The 21,548-nt window shown below is 40.3% G+C and overlaps 1 protein-coding gene across 1 annotated transcript in view; it reads left to right on the top strand.

Moving 5' to 3' along the window:
- The window catches only part of Unc80 (unc-80 homolog, NALCN channel complex subunit), a 181,328-nt gene that overhangs the window by 11,293 nt on the left and 148,487 nt on the right, over positions 1 to 21,548 (top strand). The window contains exons 6-11 of the mRNA XM_051154166.1: positions 1,327 to 1,403; positions 4,673 to 4,812; positions 16,257 to 16,518; positions 18,021 to 18,155; positions 19,832 to 20,048; positions 20,729 to 20,869. Coding sequence (XP_051010123.1) covers positions 1,327 to 1,403; positions 4,673 to 4,812; positions 16,257 to 16,518; positions 18,021 to 18,155; positions 19,832 to 20,048; positions 20,729 to 20,869 — 972 coding nt within the window. The remainder of the gene's footprint in view (positions 1 to 1,326; positions 1,404 to 4,672; positions 4,813 to 16,256; positions 16,519 to 18,020; positions 18,156 to 19,831; positions 20,049 to 20,728; positions 20,870 to 21,548) is intronic.

Raw genomic sequence — 21,548 nt, 5'->3', positions numbered from 1 at the left:
ATATATATATATATATATCATTAACTTTTGAAAGATTAAAGAGTAATATTGCAGCTTTAAATATCAAGGTATTAAATAAGTAATGGCACTATAACTGTGCATCTGCTTCATATCCTATGTTGGGATGAAACAAATTAATTTGGATTCAAACAACTGAAGACAGAATCTAGCATGGATGTAAGATTACTTTTTAAAAACTAGAAGTAATAGGAAATAAGGCTGAGGGCAAAATACGTATGAGAATACCAAATTGTTACTGAGGTTTCATACCTTCATAATATATGGACTAAAGAAATTTGATTTTTAGTTCTTTAAAGTCTTGCTATTGTTTTTCTATATGAGTGGAGTAGCTCTTCACAGCTAGAAGTCTGACCGCTGAAGCATGGCCCTAGCTAGAGCCTCTTACACGCTCACCAAGTTCTCTGCCACCAGTTTACAGCCCTATACCCATCTCTTTCGTTTTGATTAATTCATAGACGGTCACTTAACACATTTTTTTAAAAAAGAAACTTAGGGAATCTTTGTGAAAGCCCCTGCGTGCATTTTCCACTTCACTCTCCTTTGGCCTCTGGAAGACACTCATTGTTGGTCCCTTGCTTGATCTCTGGGACTTGAAATGGTGCCCGGTATCTGAAGAGAATTCACACATGACCTAGACAATATGGCTAGAAAGAGCAATTTCACAAGGAGTCCTTGGCAATAACTTGGGTTTTCAGGACCCAGTCAAGGCAGACCTTGCTGCCAGCTGCCCACTGTTTCTTAGCCAAAAGTAATGATGTAGTCTACTGAGTCCTACCACACGACTCGTCTAACCTGATGACAGAAACACAGAAGCTGGAGCCACAACCGGCTCGGAACCTTCCTGTGAACGTCAAGTTAAATTTCCCATTGCCTGAGTTCTCATCTGTAAATCAGTATAATGAAGCAGCAGTAGAATAGGATGACCAAAGTGGTAAAATTAATTAACATATGTCAAATACTTAGGACAGGACATGGTATACAGTAAGGGTTGACTGTCCCATACCTGTATTATTATTATTATTATTATTATTATTATTATTATTATTATTATTATTATTACTACTACCAACTCCTAAACCACAACCTTATTAATCAGAATAAAGAGATAAATATATACAATGCAAACTGAGAGATGCTTGCTTTTACTGGTTATGAGATTGTAGTCATATCACGCAAGATTCAATGTTTTCTTTCAAGGTGACAGATAATGTTATATGAAGGTTGAAACTGGTGTGAACCTAGGAGATAAAATGAACTTACAATCTTATAAAATTTGTGATAGATTTTCTTCTATCATCTTTGTAGCCAAGAGAAGCTCTCCCATCAACAGTCAGAGTCAGACCTCTGAATCACCAAATCAAGACACAAGACAGCAAGGAGAGGTTAGTTTGTTATAATCAGGAGAAGAGTGGAGGGAGGGATACCATGGCGCTCAAAGCCCTCTCCTCCATCATAAACATGCAGATTTGCTCACTTGAGATCTTCTGTCAGTCAAGTGTAAAGATTCATTTTAAGCATCTTCCAATAGTAGAGAGGTGCTGAAACAAAGCAATAGAGGAGTATTTTATGTCAACAGTGAGTCTGTAGTAAATGGAGCTTTATCTTGATGGCCAGCATGTAACCAGAAGTACTATCTGCCATTCATCTCACATCAAATAAAATGTTGTTTGATCTCCCTCCACTTCCTGTTTGACCCGTACAAAGTAAAACTTGATGCCTTCCATTAAAATTGGGCTCTCTTTCTAACTGACATTTCCTTCTCAGGGATAGCATTATCTTCCACGCTACCCTCCAAGCTGGGGTCTTCAGTTTAGTGACATATCTGTCATTCTCTGGGAAATTGCTTACACTGGGGTTTACATTTAAGAGCGTCTTTGTAATGGAGTGAACTTGATGGTCATTGGTTGTCCACAGTCTCCCTGCTTCTTGGCAGTCTTGGCACGGCAATCACTCTTGTGTAGCGTGAGTATGGTCATGTGTGGCAGGCATCAAAATTTGCAGCATCAGGATCAGTGACAGAGAAAAATGTCTGAGGAAGTGTGGACAGTCTTAAGAAACAACGAAAGAGTGGTGCTTTGGTGAACTAATATCCCTATAAAGGGGCAAGTATTCCTTGGAAAACCTCAAATATCACTTCTAAGTTGAATATTCTAAAATGAAATCCTAAGCTCATCTCACTAGTATATTTCTCTTATCCTCTCCTTCCACATATACACAAAATGATTGTGTAATCCAAATTATGCCTAGATGAGCCTAAAACATCTCTTCTAACTGATATGGCATTTAAGACTCTCATTGATAAGAAGTCGAGTCTTAATTTACGTGTTTTTTTCCTTAGTGGTAATATAACATAATGGAGTGTCTTTAAGTGATGGCACCATAAGCACAGCAGACTGTAAAGGTCGGTTTGCTCTGCTCAGATCTTCTGTTGTGATTTCTTAAAGTGTCATGTGCTCTTCACTATGTTGCTCATGTGTGTTCTTTATTTCCTTTAACCATTTATATACTCTACGTCTCATAACCTGACTGTAGAATTGACTTCCTTATTTGATTTTGTATCCTCAAAGCCTTTCTGGCTTAAACAAATATGCAATTTAATAATGTCTGACGAGACTTTCTAATACACCCTTTATTTATTAACTTATTTCACCAAAGCTATCACATGCAAGGTGTTAACCTTTCATCATCCTCCTCTGTAGGTACCTGAAGATCAAACTCTCTCTGATGGTTAGCACTCCCACCACCTGACATCTGTGCACACCTTCAGCTAACTGTCATGAGTCCAGCATATAGCTCATCTTCACTCAGCCTCTGAGTCTCACTCTGGCTGTTTCTTCTCACAGGAATGCTCTTTTCCTTCCTGTTACCAGTCTAAATTCTATCCTTTTGATAAACAATGGTGATGCATACCTATACTGCCAGCTGCTCAGAACACTGAGGCAGGAGGATTGCAAATGGTAGACCCGCCTGTGGGATGAGCTCAGGCCATGCTGCGACCTTGTCTTAGAATAAAAACTAAAAATAAAGAGCTTGGGGCCTACGCTTGGGCCTAGAATGCTTACGCAAGGCCCTGAATTCAATCTCAGTATTGGGAATAAGAACAAAAAGACAGAGCTGTGAACAGTGGGCTTCTCAGTTTCCTAGAACTCTTGTCTATGCTAAGCTTTCATGGTCCAATCGGGTAGCTTTTAGGCACATGTGGCCTACAATCACTTCAACAAGTAGTGTTGAAATTATTAAAATTCATTTTACACTCCTCACTGTATGTGTCAGTGTGTGTGTGCTCGTGCACTCACCAGAGGACAACCTCAATCGTTATTCCTCAGGTGGGATTTTCTGGCTTCCTTCCTTCATTCCTTCCTTCCATTTTCTTCTTCCTCTTCCTCCTCCTCCTTCTATTCTTCTTTTTGTTCCTCCTCTTCCTCTTCTTTTCTGAGACAAGATCGCACACTGGCCTGGAGCTCTTCGGGCTGGCTGGCTTACAAGCTCCATGTCTCTGCCTGTCTCTGCTTCCCCTGGCCTTCTTAAGTGGGTCCTGGGGCTTGAACTCAGGTCATCATGCTTAAAGGGCAAGACCTTTACTGACTGAACAGCCTCCCCAGCCCTCCTTTACTATTCTTAAAATTAGTGACGGGGCTGGTCGATTCCATATGCTTTTCTAATGTATATATTTCAGCCCTTAAACTTGACTGTAAGAAAAAGAAAAAAAAAAAAAAACTTGACTGTAAGTTTTTTATTTCAAGTTTCCAGTTCATCAGATTTTTGTTTCTGTTTTAGTGATGCTGAGGTGGATCCAAGGTGTGTGCACATGGTAGGCAAATGCTTCACCCTGAGTTACTGAGTCCCACCTCCAGCCTTCTAACTTGTTCTCCCTTTTCCCAGTCACCCCGAGCCCATGTAGCAGACCAATGGTAAATGGTTCTTTGATCAACTTCAGAAGGCCGGTTTCATGAGATTTCTAGCTATTTTTCTGTCTTTCTATTAAGTGTAATTGAACCGTGTCTTATTTTGTGTGTCAAGATAGAATGCGTAAGAGTTAAATTCTTGTGGTAAACATCTGAGGGTCTTTGTCCTCAAGAAGGTAGTGTATGGTGCATACAGAAAAATATTTCCCATCACCTGAACAACATTGCACTTGTCGGCTAGAAGAAATTAAAATGTCACTCAATAAAAATATATTGTTGAGTGCATATTTACAGACTAGATAAAAGTCCCCACAGTCAACTGAAAATTGTGCTATACAAATTTTCTGATGGATGATGGGGAGATGTTCATCCTTGGGTTCTGATTCGAGTCTGATAACTTCCTGCTAAGCCGGCACTAGACTTAGTGTCACACCCCTGTGTCGTCCTCCTTGGCGCTGACATGTCTTTGCTGAATTTTGGAGTTCATAACCCAGAAAGCAGTGAAAGGCAAGATGAAGTAAAATTTACAGAGTTGTGAGGCCCAATGCTTGGAATGACACTGGGGCTTTCTAGAAATCTACTTCCATTTCCCTTTAGACAAAGGCAAAAGCATCCCTAGGTCCATGCTTACTTATGCTACAGAGGAAACTTTTGATGTGTATGACTCTGTGTGCATGACGGAGCTAATTCTAGAGGATATGCCCAAAGCAGGGAAAGGACCTAATCTACTGTCTCCCCTCCAAAAGGGACTTCAGGTGGTCAGTGAAGCACTGCAGCCTGATTCTATCTCACCCAAGGCCACCATCTCAGGCTGCCACCAGGGAAACTCCTTTGATGGAAGCCTGTCCTCACAAACTTCCCAGGAAAGAGGCCCATCGCATTCAAGGTATGTCACTGGAAGGCACACCTTCATAAAATGAAACATCCCAGTTACCAAATGTTGGATTGTATTCTATGTTTACAGTCTTTATTCTTTAAAATGTGGATGTGTGTTTTGTGTGTGTGTGTATAGTTTTACCCAATATATAAATTGTTATTTACTGACACTGTGCTATGAATGTCCCTCATTTCCTCATTTTTAACAAATCAGGCTGTACGTAGGAAGACCTGTCAGATTTAGCGAGATGCCTGAGTTAAATATCCAAGTGCAGAAATCTGAATGTTATTGTAAGAAGATTGCTTTGCGGCCGTGATTAAGGGTCTGGTTTAGTGGATGGGGATATTTTCATCATCAAATCCATGTATTGAAGTGGGTGTTGCTAAAACTTATCAACTCTGTTGTTTAAAACTTTCCAACACTTATCTGTATTTTGTGAACATGACGAATTCACTTCTAAGTATCTTCTGCAAGAACTAAGCTAGTCTCGTCCTGCTCTATAATGGAACAACAGAAACCTAGATGCACAAAGTATGCCCCTTAAGACAGTCTGTGTATTTCTACTTTCCAATAAAATTCTTGTTTACTTTAAAATACAGTTTAAATATGATTTTATTGAGATATAATTTTTAAAATATTTTAAAAATATATTTTACTCATTTATTCGTATTACATCTCATTATCCCATCCTTTGTATCATCCCATTCCTCCCTCCCTCCCATTTTCCCCTTACTCCCCTCCCCTATGGCTGTGACTGAGGGGGACATGTTCCCTGGATGGGGAGGCCTGATGGCACTCAGGAAGGATAGCAGGCTACCAAGAAGAGACTTGATACCCTATGAGATATCATTTCTATGCCTTAAATATTTTCATAATTTCTTGACATAATGATAAAGTGGGCAACTGTCACCAAAATCCAGTTTTAGAATACTTTTGTTTACTCTTGTAGTTAATCCTAGTCCCACAGAGAGTTCGGAGTTTCGGACATACTTTCTGTTTGCATTGGGTTGTATTTCTAGGCCCTGTGAACAAATGGAATTAATTTGTTTGTGGTATCTTACATCTGCCTCCTTTGGTTCAGTGTAATGTCTTCAAGAAATTTTAATCTACAGCATTGCACCTATCAGTGGTTCCTCCCTTTCTGTTGCAGAATATCATTAGCTTGTACAAATCTATCAAATTTCTGTTACTCATAATTAGGTGGGTAGTTTGTTGCCATGTTTTGTATATTATGAATAACACTGCTGTGACCCTTCAGTTAAATCTTTTTATGGACATAGGTCCCCATTCTACTGGTGGACAGCCATGAGTAGAATTTCTGAGTTGTGCAGCAAATTTATGCCCAGTTTTGAAAAGAACAATTTTTTCCAAATGGCAGCACTATTTTACATGCCCCCACCCCCACCCAGCAATATATGAACTGTTAGATCCTCAGGAACATTTTTATTATTTTGCTCTTTTTATTATAGTCTTCCTAGTGGGTGTGAAATGGGATCTGACTGTGGCTTCCATTTACTTTTCCCTAATGATTAAAGATGCTAAGGGTGCTTTTAAATGCTTATGAGCTATTCAGAGGTACTCTTTTATTAAAGGGCTATTCAAATTTTTCCCACATTTTAATGAGAGTGTCTAATTGTTCACGTTAAAGAATTTTAATATATTATACATACAAATATCTCTTTAGAAAAAATGATTCACATGTATCTCCTTTGAGTCTCTGGCTCACCTTTTCATTTGATAGTTTTTAAATGATTTATCTTTACTTTGCTCTAACCAATATTATATATATATATATATATATATATATATATATATATATATATATATATATAGTTTTTTTAAAAAAATCTTCCTAGACTTATTCAAAACATAAAGCTATGTAGAAAACATTAGAATCTTTGTATTTGTAGGCTTAGTGCATATGGATTTATTCGTTGGTTTCTATTTTAGTTAGTGGTACAGCCATGGACTCAGATATCTTACTTAATAATTTGAGAGGGGCAGCTCACTTAAAGTTTATCTTTACACCACAACTGTTCAGAGCAACCAGCTAATATACCTGAGGTTCATCCACTCCAAGTCAAGTGCATTCAGTCTTCTTAGTATCACTCACGCTTTTCATCTTCATTTAATTCAAATCCTTGCTATTTTTCTATTTAGATTTCTACACCTGCTTCTAGTGTTGTATCTCCTACATTCAGCATACACACATTTTTTATTCACTGCATGTGCACTGTTACCATACTGCTTCCAACTGCCCATAGGCTAAAGAGACAAACGATGCATAACCACAAGTGTGGTAAAATAGGCCTACGATATACCTGCTGTGTACGTGGCTACTGAAAGGGGGGGGGGGGGATGGGACTGTGCTGGCTCCTAGCAGTTCTGGTGATGAGCCAGAAGGGTTGAAGGTTCGTTGCTAGAATGCAGACCCCACTAGGCCATGGCAGTTGCCTTCTCCTTCTGAGATACTGGTTCTAGTGTCAAATTCAACTTTCTTTTCCAAGAAAGAGAGCATATGTTCACAGCTTAATTCCCAAAACTAACATTTGGGGTAGGGGACTTGAGAGCCTATTTTCAATTGTTAATGTCTCTAGAAGTGTTTTTGTGGATATAATGCTTTTTATAGTTTTAATATGTTCACTGTCAATCTTATTAGGATCCAGTGGAATAGATAAAACCCACATTTGCATATTCCATCTCTGTCTTAGGCTTCTGCTAAAGAATAGTGCTCATGGTTTTCTTACACATCATTACATATGCATATGTAAGATAAATACATAATAATACTATTGAGTAAGGATGGTAGACCATGAAATTACATAATAGATAAATAAAATTTGATAGTGGATACCATAAAATTATATAATAGATAACAGTATAAGGACAATAATAGACTATTATAAGTGTATATATGTGTGTACTTATGCAAATATATGTATAAATGAGTATATTTATAAATATAAATAAATATGCTATATGCATATGTATATTATAAATATATACATATATTTGCATTACACTGTCAAAGTTTGTGGAGGGCCTTTGTTAGACTGAATAGTGTTCGGAAATATGATGTTAGATTATTTTGAAGTCTTAATGGGTGACTTTATATCTTCACTCTTGCTTGATCTTTAGACTTTGTTTATTCTACAGTTCAATGGATTTTATGTGTGCATTCAGCCACTGCTTAATTTTAAGCACCATTTGTTCTCTGTAAATGCTGGGCAATTTCAATATTATCATGTCTCATATTATAAATCTTTAATAGTTTTGTTAATTCCTGTCTCTTCTCTTTCTGTTTACTACACCCAGCCAAAAGAAGCCATGATGTGTCTTTTAGGCTTTCCTAGGAGATCTTTTTTTTTATTAAATCACCTAGTTTGCTGGGTACATTTGTGTAACTTCCATACCAATGCAAACTTAGTCCTGCTTCAACCTTCCAAAAAATTCCTTCATCCCCTTGTTCCAGCAGCTTTCTCTTAGACTCCCTGAAGCCCCCCAACAGAGTCCTCAAAGTTCAGTTTTACTTACAAACTGTGCAGAAATTTTATTCTTAAAAAACAATCACATCCCTTGTTTCTTTTTATGGGTTCTGCCTGTTTCAGAATTCTACAAACCTTCCATAGGTTTAAGCTTTTTATCTTGTTACCAAAATCTGTTTTGATTAGCCTCATTTTCTCAGCTTCAGGGTGTCTCTTTAAGGCCACACATAATATGGAAATTGTCTTTTTAAAAAAAACAAATTGTGCAAGAGAGAAAGACAGAGGGGGGCAGAGAGAGAGAGAGAGAGAGAGAAAGAGAGAGAGAGAGAGAGAGAGAGAGAGAGAGAGAGAGAGAGAGAGAGAGAGAGAGAGAGAGAGAGAGAGCGAGGAGAGAGAGAGGGAGAGAGGAGGGAGGGCGGAGAGAGGAGGAGAGAGAGAGAGAGAGAGAGAGAGAGAGAGAGAGAGAGAGAGAGAGAGAATGAATATAGAACTTCAGTGGTTTTTAGAGCATACTCTGAAAGTCACAGACTGTCACTTCTATTATATTCTGTGTTTCACAACATCCAATCATGGTAGAATATGGGATTATTCCACACTCGAGTATAAGGGAGCTTTGGGGACTATGTCAGAGACCAGCTACAACAAACTGTATTGATGATTGATGATAATGTCACTGGTCTTATGTACACCAGTTGTTGAATATGCCTCTTCCACCAGCTTTGTTTTAAATTCCAAAATGCTTACTTTGATCTAGTGTAAGAAGTAATCTCTTACTTCAAACACTAAGCTTATGCCAGATACTTTTGAAAAGTCACAAAAACCATATAAAAGTAAAATCTTGAGGCTGTAAATTATCCACATTTTATTTCTTGTATAGTTTTCTTGGCTATTAGAAACATTAGAGATTATAACTTAAGCAGAAAATGGCACTCTTTCCTCTTGAAAAATCAAACTGTATCAATTCTAATCTGATTATGTGTAAAGACAAAGCTAATTCAATGCCCCATAGTTTTATTTGTAAAAGGATGTTGTTTTGTTTTCTGGCATTACTGTCCTTGAGCCATTTGCCTTTCATCTATCTGCCTACCTATGTGTAATTTGTCTAACACACACACACACACACACACACACACACACACACACACACACGTGTGTGTGCGCAGTGCAATACACACAGTTTATGTGAATTAGACATGAATCAGTGGCACTTTGAAAAAAATGAGTTGTCTTCTCTCTGCCTAGCTACAGTGGCTGGTTACCATGGAAATCATGCACAAGTTAGACCATGTAGCAAATGCTACTGTTAATGTATCTCCATTGGAGGAGTCCTTGTGCTTATTGGACTTGAAGAAAGAGCCTTAGTAACAAAGCCTTGCAAATATCCTGGCAACGAAAACTGTCTACCTAGATCAAGCAAATCCAGATCACTGTGGCGTTCGCCCTGACCTTGGCTGAACTCAGCAGCACTCTTCGCTGCAATCAGAGAACAAGTAGCTAGTTTTTAAAATTAATGTAAGATTACATCTTTAATTACCATATGCAGAGGTATAATTCATGCTTCCTTAAATACTGCAGAGGGTCAAGGCTGATTCCCACATTTCTCTGCTATCACAAACTGTTACTTCCAGAATATTCACTTGCATTCAGCTTTTCTACTATCATCTTTCCATCCTCATGATAACCTGGTTTCCTAAAAGAGTAGTTGACTGGGACTATATTGAAGCGATGTTACTATTATAAAGAGCTTTTGTCTTCATAATTGTCTATTATGCAGACATAATTTAGTGAAATGCTAACTATAGAAATAGTTAAATATATTTATTAAATTATATAATAAATTATAAATATAAATATTTATAATTTTTATTTGTAACAATACATTAATATTTAAAATATTAAGAAATAAGAAGTACTCCTTCATATGCCTATTAGGTAAATAAATTTCAAGTGAGTCTCTCTTCATTATTTCCATGTATATCATTTATAAGAAAAATTATATTTATATTCAGTGATGAAATTTTCATTTTTTTCTACTCTCTTGTGTTTTAATTTAGTGAAAATGGCTTTTAACTTCCACTGGCCAGTTAATTACATATTATAATTATGTTCTAGATGAAATACTTTATCATTTTTACTTTTTAATGACCATTCCAACCAGTAGAGCTCACACCTCAAGTTTCATAATATAGTGCGGGAAAGGAAAACTAAAAGTACCTGGGGTTCTAATTATTTGCCTCTGAATTCCTTATTAGTTCATTGTTGTTATTTTCAAGGGGTCTCCGGTGAGGGTGGTGATTTTGTGGTACCAGTGAACTAGTTCCGTGGAGGAAGAAATAATTGTATTTCTGGGAAAGACAGGGAGCTCAGACAAGAGAGTGAGGTGACACCTGGAGGCCAGGAGCCACTGAGAGCATGTGGCCACTGAGGTCGGAGGCAGAGAATCTGAAAGAGCCAGGGAAATGAAGCCCTCACTGCTTGAGAGTGAAGCTAGCAGAGATCCCGAGGGAGCTGGGGTGAAAGCAACAGTTACAGACCTGAGGAAGAGGCAAGGAAATGGAGCCAGGAAGACTGGAAGCCGACATCCTGAGGGTACCAGACAAAAAGGGACGGTTACCGATAGATCCCGAAGGTAGCTGATGCACTGAGAAGATGTTACAGATTGGCTATGGAGCAGAGAAAGACTAGCTACAGGGAGAAAAAAGAACAAAAGGGCAAACTTTATTAGACCATACAAACACCTCCCATCAAGAGCACGGCCCTAGAGGTGGGGTCCACCCAGGGCCTCTAGGCTTGGCTTTCTGTAGGGTCCTGGGGACCTGCCCTCTCCAGCCTTCTCCCTGGTTGGGCCTGCTGAGTTTCTTCCCTTGGATAGTCTGTTTTCTCCCTGCTAGACGTTTTGTAACAGGAACAAACTCTTGGGGTGGAGACGGGGCAGAATTGGGAGCAAGAAACATCCCTTTTTAAAGAGGCCATACCTGCTTCCCAGATCAGTCCAAGTTCCCTTTCCCGTCCTTCGCTTTCAAATGGAGTTTACTCCATCCCAAACAACTGAAATGTGAATCTGTGGTTACCCTAGTTAGGAACATGCTTTTAGTCTCCAGTCACAACTTTATTTCTATCCATGGAGTCTTGCTGTTCTGCAGCCTGGCATCCAATCAGTGAACTGATAAGCTGTTAGAAGTAAAAAAAAAAGGAAAGAAAGACGAAGGAAGAAAGAAGGAGGAGAGGGTGCAAGAATAAGGAGGAGGAGGAAGAAGAAATAATTGATGTTAATGGCTAGAGGACTAAATTGAGTAGTTAGTCATTAGTTTCAGTTGACTGAACTCAGTCTGTGGAGAAAGATATGAACTTAGTCGTCAGGTGTCCTAGAACATGACACTGTCATCATAGAATCCCAACTGTGGTCTTTTCACTTTAGTGGTTGTTCTGACTGTTGCTTTAGAAGAGGAAAAGTCATTCTTTACGTGTTTCTTGAGGACAGCTACTATGCAAATGTCTTAAGGCCATTCAAGGAACACCCAAGGATACCGTTTACGCACAACTTCTTTGGTCTGACCCTCAGAAATTTTAGTTTAGGAAATTTTAGGGGAAAGCCCAGTCTTTGTTTCTTTAGGATTTTCTCTCTTTCCTGTGCTCCTTGAGGACTTCAAGGGCCCATTGGCACCTCATGTGGGACAATGTTCTGGGATTTGACATTTTTAGGTTACCTAATATAAAAATTATAAAATTTGAGAGCCAGACATGGTGGTGCATGCCTTTAATCCCAGTGTTCGGGAGGAAGAAGCAGGCGGATCACTGTGAATTTGAGGCTAGCCTGGGTCTACAGAGTGAGTCCTGGACAACCAAGGCTATACAGAGAAATCCCATGTCAAAAAACAAAACAAAACAAAAACAAAACAAAAAAAAATAACCCCAAAACTATGAAATTTGATAACTCTAAGGTATGGAGTTTATGATAATTCCGGCTAGTCGAAGGTGGGAGTAATTCTGGCCTGCTGACATCTGCCTTCATCACAGAAGAGTAGTCAAGAAAATAATGGCTTTCATAGACTCTTACAAATTAGGTGACAGTCACGAAGGGTTGAGAACCTAAAATTACACAGCTGGTAGCCAGCCAGCCTCCTATTTTGTGTGCTCTTTATAGATCTAATGCAGGAAAGATTTCCTGTTAACTTAGGTGTAAATGATAAGCTTAGAGGAATGAGTTCGATTATGATTCTTTAAGGAAAGGAAATCAAATAGATTAGGGAGGGGAAAGCAAAGAAAGCCTCTTGGAAATGTGTAGAAATGAACCAGTCAAGGATCAGAAGGCAATAAAGCGCCCAGTAGAAAAGAGAATGAAAGAGGTTCTTTACCAAATTAACAGATAAATAAATAAATGGTGATATTTAGTTGAAATTCAGTACACTGGTAGCTGGTACATCAGGGCATGCATAATAGAAAATAATGCTAGGATAGGTAGCATGGGCTAGCATCCCTGAGATAGCATACCTGAGATAGCATCCCTGAGATACATCCTTGAGATAGCATCCCTGAGATAGCATCCCTGAGACCCCAGCGCTCATGAGACTGAAGCAGGAAGATGATGAATTCAAGTCCACACTGGGCTACTTAGCGAGTTTGGAGGCAGCCTGAGTGACATGAGAACTTATCTCAAAAACAAAGCAACAATAACAATAAGAAAGAGAAGGCGGCCAAGGGGGGAAAATGGAGCATAAAGAAAATGAATTCTGACGAACATTAGACAGACTTTGTTCAGCACCATGTGAAGCTTGCATTTCATTCTGAAAATGAATAGTCACTGAAAGGAGAATGAACAAAACAAGGAGATGGGGCAGACATACTTGCGATTCTCCTAGTGAGATACATTGACCACTAGCATCTAAATGGTGTCTACAGGTAAAGATGATGAGGAGTTGATGAAAGACTCTGTGATAGATTTAAAGTTGGCCTGTCAGTGATGATCAGAGTATTATAGTTCCCCAACCCAGTGTATATGAGAATTTAGGGTATTATAGGAGGCTTATTCAATATGATTCTCACCCCAGTTAATTATTTAGTGTGCAGCATCTGATGTGCGTGAACTATTTCTACTTAGTTTCCCATTTCCTAGTTAAATTAGTAGGAATTTTCAACTACATGACATTAAGGGGTGGTGAGATGGCTCAGCAGTGAAGCACACTTGCTTCCCAGCGTTAACATCCTGAGTTTGATCTCTCTAGCCCATGTGGCTTAAGAAGAGAACCGGTTGCCACAGGGTATCTTCTCATATCCGCACCCACAGAGGTATAAGCATCCACGTTCATACACACACATACAATAAATAAAATGCAATGCGATTTGAAAAAATTTACAATGTTTTAAACACAGCAATGACGTTCAAAACTTCCATACGCTTGGACAGTTGGGATTCGGTGCACCAGAGAATGTTGTTAATGATAATTGAAACAACAGTGTGATATGCACTTTGATAAGGAAGTAGAGAGGGCTGTGAACATGACAAGCAGGGAACCAGATATGATCTGAGTTTGTATTTTTTAAAATATTGCTACAACCTTCAGTTGTGGGGGGGGGTGCACATGTGTGCACATTCATGTGCATGCATGTATGTATGGATGGATGGATCTATATATGTATGCATGCATGTATGTATTGTGATTCTTGATGAAACTACAAAGTAAAACAAACGTCCCACCAACCACACAAATCCTTACTCCATGTTATTTATTCTCAGTCGCAGGCTACCAGTAACTCCACCTCTCTTTGTTAATTTTAAACACTGGTAAGTTTTGGATCTTCAGTTCAGGACATGCCTACAATCCTAGCACTTGGGACTCCATTAGAAGAGTCAAAAGAACTTAAAGCCAGACTGTGCTACACAGGGAGACCTGTCTCAGACAAGCCGACAGACAAGTGAACAAACAAAGAATTTCCCAAAATATAGACCTTGGAAGCTCAGGAACCTTGCTTCTCACTCTCAGTGGTAGCATTTTTCAGGAGGTCTTTCTTTGTTTGGAGATGGTGCCACATTTTCTTTCTGCATCTTCTGATTCAGAAGAAAATTGTGCAGGAGGATCAAGTTTCCAGTTTAGATCCAAGGTGGTTTCAGCTCCCAGAAAGCTGACTTTATTTTGTCATTTAGTTTCTTGATTCTTACTGAACTGTATGTTCTGCAAAATAGACTTTTACACCCTGGGCTGTCTTAGTTTGGGCTGGTGTAACATAGCTTTAGTGGCTTCTAAACCGAAAGATGTTTATTGCTGCGATCCTGGAGGCAGCGCACATCCAAGATCATGGCCTCAGGATAATTGGCTTTAGATTAAGATCGCTGACTTCTGATGTTCCCATGTGATAGGAAGACAGAAACAGGGCACAGTGAAATCCTTTTCCTATAGACCATTATCCTCTAGTGAACTGAAGACTTGTGACTTAATTATCCCCACCTCTAATTACTAGCACATTGCGATTTCAAAATGTTAAATTTGAAGGACAAAAGCTTTAAGCCTAATGCTGCTGGATGCATACCATGATGTCCCAATCTAGGTAATTGCTTACGACTGTTCTCTAGTAAACCAGCCAGTAGTTAATGAACACGTCATGCATTTAAATGAAATAATAGCTTTCCAGAACTTTGAGGAATTGTAAGTTACTTTTGCAGCCTTACATATTCACGTAACTAGAGAATTTTTCAAAGAGATTCGTTTTCATAGTAATAAAACGTTAATTTGTTTAGAATATTTCTGTTTCTCTAGTTCTGTTATGTAATATCTTCACCACTGAACTTAAAATAGCCCCATACAATAAATAAGAAAAAATATCATTTCTGCTTTCATTGTAGTCAAAGATGATAGTTCAGGAAACATCATGATATGAATCTCATCAGTTTCTTTGTCTCTGGCTATCATCATTGCCCATGCCCAAATTACTCATCAACTGTACCACCAACACATGAGGCTCGTACCCAACTCCTGTTTTGTTTGTTTGTTTGTTTGTTTGTTTGTTTTTAATCACTACCTTTGCAGGCACGGTGCCCTTTAACTTAAAATACCAGCTTCTCTTCCTGAGCTAATTTTACTTTAAATCATCAGTTTCTTACCCATCCTTCAAAACTCTCAATATTTCTTCTTTGTGGAGGGGCCAAGGACACCAGAAGAAGGCCTACAGAGTAAATTAACCTGGCCCCATGGGGACTCACAGAGACTGAACCACCAACCAGAGAGCATGCATTGGCTGGGTGTAGACCCCCTACACATATATAGCTAATGTTCAGCTTGGTCATCACGTGGCTCCCCTAATAATGGGAGTAGAGGCTGTCTCTGATTCTGTTGCCTGCCTCTGGATTCCTTTCCCTGAGCTGGGCTCCCTTGTCAGGCCCAGTAGGAGAGGATGTGCTTAGTCCTGCTGCAACTTGAGGTGCCAGGGTTGGTTGCTACCCTTGGGGGCTTCCCCTTCTCTGAGAAGAGGGGGGTATGGGAGGATGGGGTATAAGGATGCAACTGGAAGGAGAGGAGGGAGAGAGCTGGGATCAAGCTGTAAAGAGATGAAGTAAGCAAGTAAATAAATAAATAAATAAATTGATTAATAAAAATGCTTGATAAAAGTGGAATGAGCTAGGCCATTTAGGAACTCATTAGAGTGAACAATGCAAGAGATGCGTGAATATGGGCTGGAGAGATGGCTCAGAGGTTAAGAGCACTGGCTGCTCTTCCAGAGGTCCTGAGTTCAATTCCCAGCAACCACATGGTGGCTCACAACCATCTATGATGAGATCTGGTGTCCTCTTCTGGTGTGCAAACATACATGCAGGCTGAGCACTGTATACGTAATATGTAATAAATAAATCTTTAAAAAAAAAAGAGATGAATGAGTAAATAAATAAGTGAAAAATTAGAGCCTTTTACTGGATTGTACTGCCCCTTCAAAGGCCTGATGTTAGTGCAATCACCTTCTCTCTGTCGCGGGGAGCAGGGCCTCTCTTGTGATACCACCATGCCAGAGGTCGCGCTATGCCACCTACTTCGATGTGGCTGTTCTCCGCTGCCTTCTCCAGCCCCACTGGTCTGAGGAAGGCACTCAGTGGTCCCTGATGTACTACCTACAAAGGCTGCGCCACATGCTGGAAGAGAAGCCAGAAAAGGCCCCCGAGCCAGATATTCCTCTCCTGCCCAGGCCCAGAAGTAGCTCGATGGTGGCAGCAGCTCCCTCGCTAGTGAACACCCACAAGACTCAGGTAAGACAAACCTGGTTCACTGCTGCCTGAGCTAATGATGGTGGCGTTTTTTCTGTTTCTCCTCTGGCTCTCAGCTCTTATGGTTTCCCATGCCTATAACTTGGAGGTGACTACGTCTCTTGCCCATTATCCTTCTGTTCTGTTGGATGGCCAGAGGCTTTGGCAGCTCATCAGCCCTCTCTTTAGTATTGACAGAAGTATGCATTTTGTGCATGCAAATTTAGCATAAGCCTCTGTTTATCCAGAACATTGGAAATCAGGTCTGTTGGAAAATCAGAGAGCCAGTTAGAATAGGGTTCTGACATGCAATCTAGTAATTACTAATATCATAAAATATGGGGCATTAACATTTTATGGAATGTGATTCACTGTTTTTGCACAACTCAAAATTGTAATGATCTCAAAGCTGCCATTGGGAATATTAATTTTTTATATACAGGCTTGCAATTTATTATAGATATTGAGAGAAGTAACCAAATATGCACTCCATTATGATAATATGCCTATCAAGGTTGTTTTCTGGTAAATGATGCCCACATCTCAACCAAGCACTTGTTCTTCCCATCTTTTGTATGAGCTCCATCTTGGGGACCTGCACAAACTGATGCACCAACCAAGGACATTGCAAGCAGAGAAACTAGAGGCCCCAGTTCAGATGTAGCCGATTGGACAGCTCATTCTCCACAAGGGGAGGGGGGAGAGCAGGGGACTGCCTCTGACATGAACTCTGGTGCCTGTGATTTGATCACTGCCCCTTGGTGGCAAGGCCCTGTGGGCACACAGAGGAAGGCGATGCAGGCTATCCAGATGATACCTGATAGGCTGTGGTCAGATGGTGGGGGAGGAGGACTCCCTGTCAGAGGTCTAGGGGAGGGGAATAGGGCCCAAGAGGGAGTGTGGGTGGGAATGGAAGATAAGAGCAAGGGGATTACAACTGAGACACAATGCAAATGAGTTATAATAAAAAATAGAGAGAGAGGAATGAGTAGCTTGCAGGACATTCCAGCCGTTTTGTTGTAGTTAAACGTCACTGGGTTGGTTCTGAAAATGTCTCCCTGCACTCTCTAAAGGGAAGCACTGCTTTGGCAGGAAAGGTCCTCTCACAATGAACAGCTTCGCCTTCAGTGAGTGATTAACTAGAAAAAAATTTCAGGTCAGGATGATCTGGGTGAGTTTCGGGAAGGGCAAAGTCATCAAAATACATCATATGAAAATGTTTTAATGAAAGTAATACTTATCTCCTCCCTATTTTCTTAGTATTTGGGATCCAAGGCTACACGGTCTCAGTGTTAAATTTTTCTGGCCAAAGTCACACTTAATATGAAATGTCTTTGCAATAGCAGAATTTGGATTCCAGCAGTTCAACTGTGCAAGCTAATTTTTTTTTTTTTTATAGATCTCAAAACAATTGACCTAGCTCCATTAAAAAGGTGACAACACAATAGAATAAGTCTCAGGCTTGTCCAAGTCTCTAGTTTTGTTTATGTTTACTGTTTGTTAAGGATCTCACCATGAAGTGTAACGAAGAGGAAAAGTCTCTTAGCCCCGAGGCTTTTTCCAAGGTTTCACTGACCAACCTGCGAAGATCCGCAGTCCCAGATCTGTCTTCAGACCTTGGCATGAACATCTTTAAGAAAGTGAGTTTGTATTTTGATGTCTCAGTGCTGTCCCTTGGTCTGCCACAGGGTGCAGGGGTGGAAAAAGAGGGAATATGAACTCCCAAGTGTAACAGTGACTCACATGACTTTGTAACCGTGTGTGTGTGTGTGTGTGTGTGTGTGTGTGTGTGTGTGTGTGTGCATGTGTCCGTGTCCCCAATTCTAGATGTTCTACACAGTTATCATGAAGACCTCCTATGTGATGGTGGAGGTAGCAGGAGTACAGTAACGCTGGTTTTCATTTCTGTGGCTCCATTTCACTTATCAAATACGTTACACAAGTAGTTCTTACTTAATCCAGTGAGACCCTATTCTTCAAAATTTTTCAGAACAGGAATTAACACACACAAATGTTGGGCATTTTGCTAAAGTTTAACCCTAACCACAAAAACAAGACTTGTACTGAGTGAGTCTCCTTCATTAGTAACACAGCAGTAGGTTCTGACCATCATTTTTCTTATAACATTGACAATTTGAGTAAAAAAAGAGAGATTATTATATTCCCACTGCACATAGTTGCTTTGGAGTAGCTTTAAAAATCTAAGTGCTCATGCATGAACCAGAATAATGCAATCAAAACTTCTGAAAGCTAGGTTCATATATGGGGATATTTTTAAAGCTCTCCAAGCCATTTTAAAATTTGAGTTTCCCTTGATATTGAACTTCTTTTGTATGGATAATAGATTGGCACCAGTGTCTATTGTGTGTCATTTTTGACTGTCCTTGTGAACAGTGAAGTTGCCGACTAGAACAATGGATTCCAAACTTGGAAAGTAGAACAGAGTTAAAGGAGACAGGTCCAAGTGGTGGCTAAAGGTAGCTTCCTCTACCCTAGTGGTTCTCCACCGTTAGTGTCTATCAGAGATCAGAGGCTCCCTCAGGGCTTGTTAAGACATAGATCACACAGTAAACTTCGAACCTCTACCCAGATCTACCCAATAGACAGGACATTCTTCACAGTTGAGTGGAGAGTGTGGTCTGTCTGAGTTTCACACAAACTCTGGTGCTCCATAGTTGACAACGTCCTCTGGATGGGGAGACCTGGTGGCACTCAGAGGAAAGATAGCAGGCTACCAAGAAGAGTCTTGATACCCTATGGGCATATACAGAGGAAAGAAGTCCCCCTCAGTCACAGTCATAGGGGAAGGGAGTAAGGGGAAAATGGGAGGGAGGGAGGAATGGGAGGATACAGGGGATGGGATAACAACTGATATGTAATATGAATAAATCAATAAAATATATTTTTAAAAATCCCATTTCTCTCTCTCTCTCTCTCTCTCACACACACACACACACACACACACACACACACACACAAGACATAGATCACTGGGCTCCTCTTCTAAATTTTAAATGTTATGTCTGAGGGTAATGCTGCAAGTTTGGATGTCTAACAAGTTCCCAAACGACGCTGCTGCTGCTGGCTCAGGGGCGTCTCTTAGAGAAGTACTGCTCAGACACCCAGCAGAAAGACTTCTAGAACATACAGCATTTTGCTTGGTTTCTCTCACTTCATTAGCACCCTTAGGACATTTCCCGCCTGTCTATCGGATGATACTCAATAACAGCCTGGGAGTCCTCTTCCTCAGGCACTTCCTGTGTTTCCTCTTACATCTCCTTTGCCTTGTATCTACCTTTATCTCACACCATTGCAGTTCAAAAGTCGCAAAGAAGACCGAGAGAGGAAAGGCTCCATTCCCTTTCACCACACGGGGAAGAGGAGACCCAGGAGAATGGGCGTACCATTCCTGCTGCACGAGGACCACCTAGATGTGTCGCCTACCCGCAGCACGTTCTCATTTGGAAGTTTCTCTGGGCTTGGAGAAGATAGAAGAGGCATCGAGAAGGGAGGCTGGCAAACCACCATCTTAGGTAACTACAAAGATCTTCCCAGTAGAACAGAGCCCAAGTGGTAGTTGTAAATCGGATCTCAGGATCTCTTCCAAATCTAGGTCTTTTCAAACAGTTCATTCGAGAACACTGGGCCCAAATGCAAGTTCTCCAATATTGCAATATGTGGAGTTTTCACAACAGAAGAAATGCAGATACTTTAAATTATACAAGAAGTCTCTATGATTACTCAGTATAGGCCATATTTCTTTGATCATTATAGATGCTGAAACATAGCCATAGAGGATTCTGTATATTAATTTTCTTTTTTTTTTTTCATCTAAAGATAGACTTTTATTTATCTCTGTTATTTAATTTAAAAAGGAAAAGGAAAGGAAAGGAAATAAGGAGACAACCTCCCCCCCTCCCCACTTTGATGGCAAGTTAAGCGAAGCTTAAAATCGGAAACTGACAGCTAGCAAGCCACAACAGATGCTCTCTGACGTTAGCCTTAGATTAGGGCTGACCTTATTATAGCAGTTTCATCAGTTATCTTGACCTTGACTATTTTCAAGTCAAGCTCAAATCTTGCTCTTTTGCTTGAGCCCCAGGCTCTCCTTCATACCCTCTTACTCTATCACAGCCCTCTAGAAAGAAAAAAAAACTCAGGAGATGCTCTTCTCGATTTTAAAAGCCTCTTGTGATACTGTCCTTCATCTCAGGGAAATTGACCCGGCGGGGCAGCTCAGATGCAGCCACTGAAATGGAAAGTCTGAGTGCCAGGCACTCCCACTCCCATCACACCCTGGTGAGCGACCTGCCAGACCACTCCAACAGCCATGGAGAAAACACTGTCAAAGAAGGTGGGTCCCGCGGGGGTGGTGGGCAAGAGGCAGGATGGTGAAGGGATGTGGGTGTCCTTCATCGTCTCCCATTCTTACACTGTTAGCCATGTGTCCCAGTTAGGGTTTCCATTGCTCTGATGAAACACCATGACCAAAAAAAATTGAGGAGGAAAGATTTTATTTGGCGTATGCTCCCACACCACCGTTCATTATAGGAGGAAGTCAGAACAAATGGGGCAGGAAGCTGGAGAAGGGAGCTGATGCAGAGGCCATGGAGGGGGTGCTACTTATTGGTTTGCTCCTTGTTGCTTTCTTATAGAACCCAGGACCACCAGCTCACAGATGGCACCACCCACAATGGGCTGGGCCCTCCCCCATCAATCACTAATTAAGAAAATACTCTACAAGCTTGTCTTCAGCCAGATTTTATGAAGGCATTTTCTTTGCTGAGGTGACAAACTGACACACAACTATTTGCACACCCTGTTGCTTGTTCTCTGCATCATTATATCTTCAAAACCCTGCACTCTTTCGTTCATCTGTCTTAGCAATCTACTTTTCAGCTGTTCTTAGCACAGCTTTAGTTGCTTGACAGTACTTGATAAGCACCATACCTTCAGGGGTTGAGCAAGGACAAATCACTCATACATATTTTTAAAGATCATAAGCCCAAAGGCTGGAAATGTCTAGATTCATT

The sequence above is a fragment of the Acomys russatus genome, chromosome 12, assembly GCF_903995435.1.
Source record: "Acomys russatus chromosome 12, mAcoRus1.1, whole genome shotgun sequence".
NCBI lineage: Eukaryota > Metazoa > Chordata > Mammalia > Rodentia > Muridae > Acomys > Acomys russatus.
Note: the sequence above shows the minus strand (reverse complement) of the source record. Positions and strands in the feature narration are given on the sequence as shown.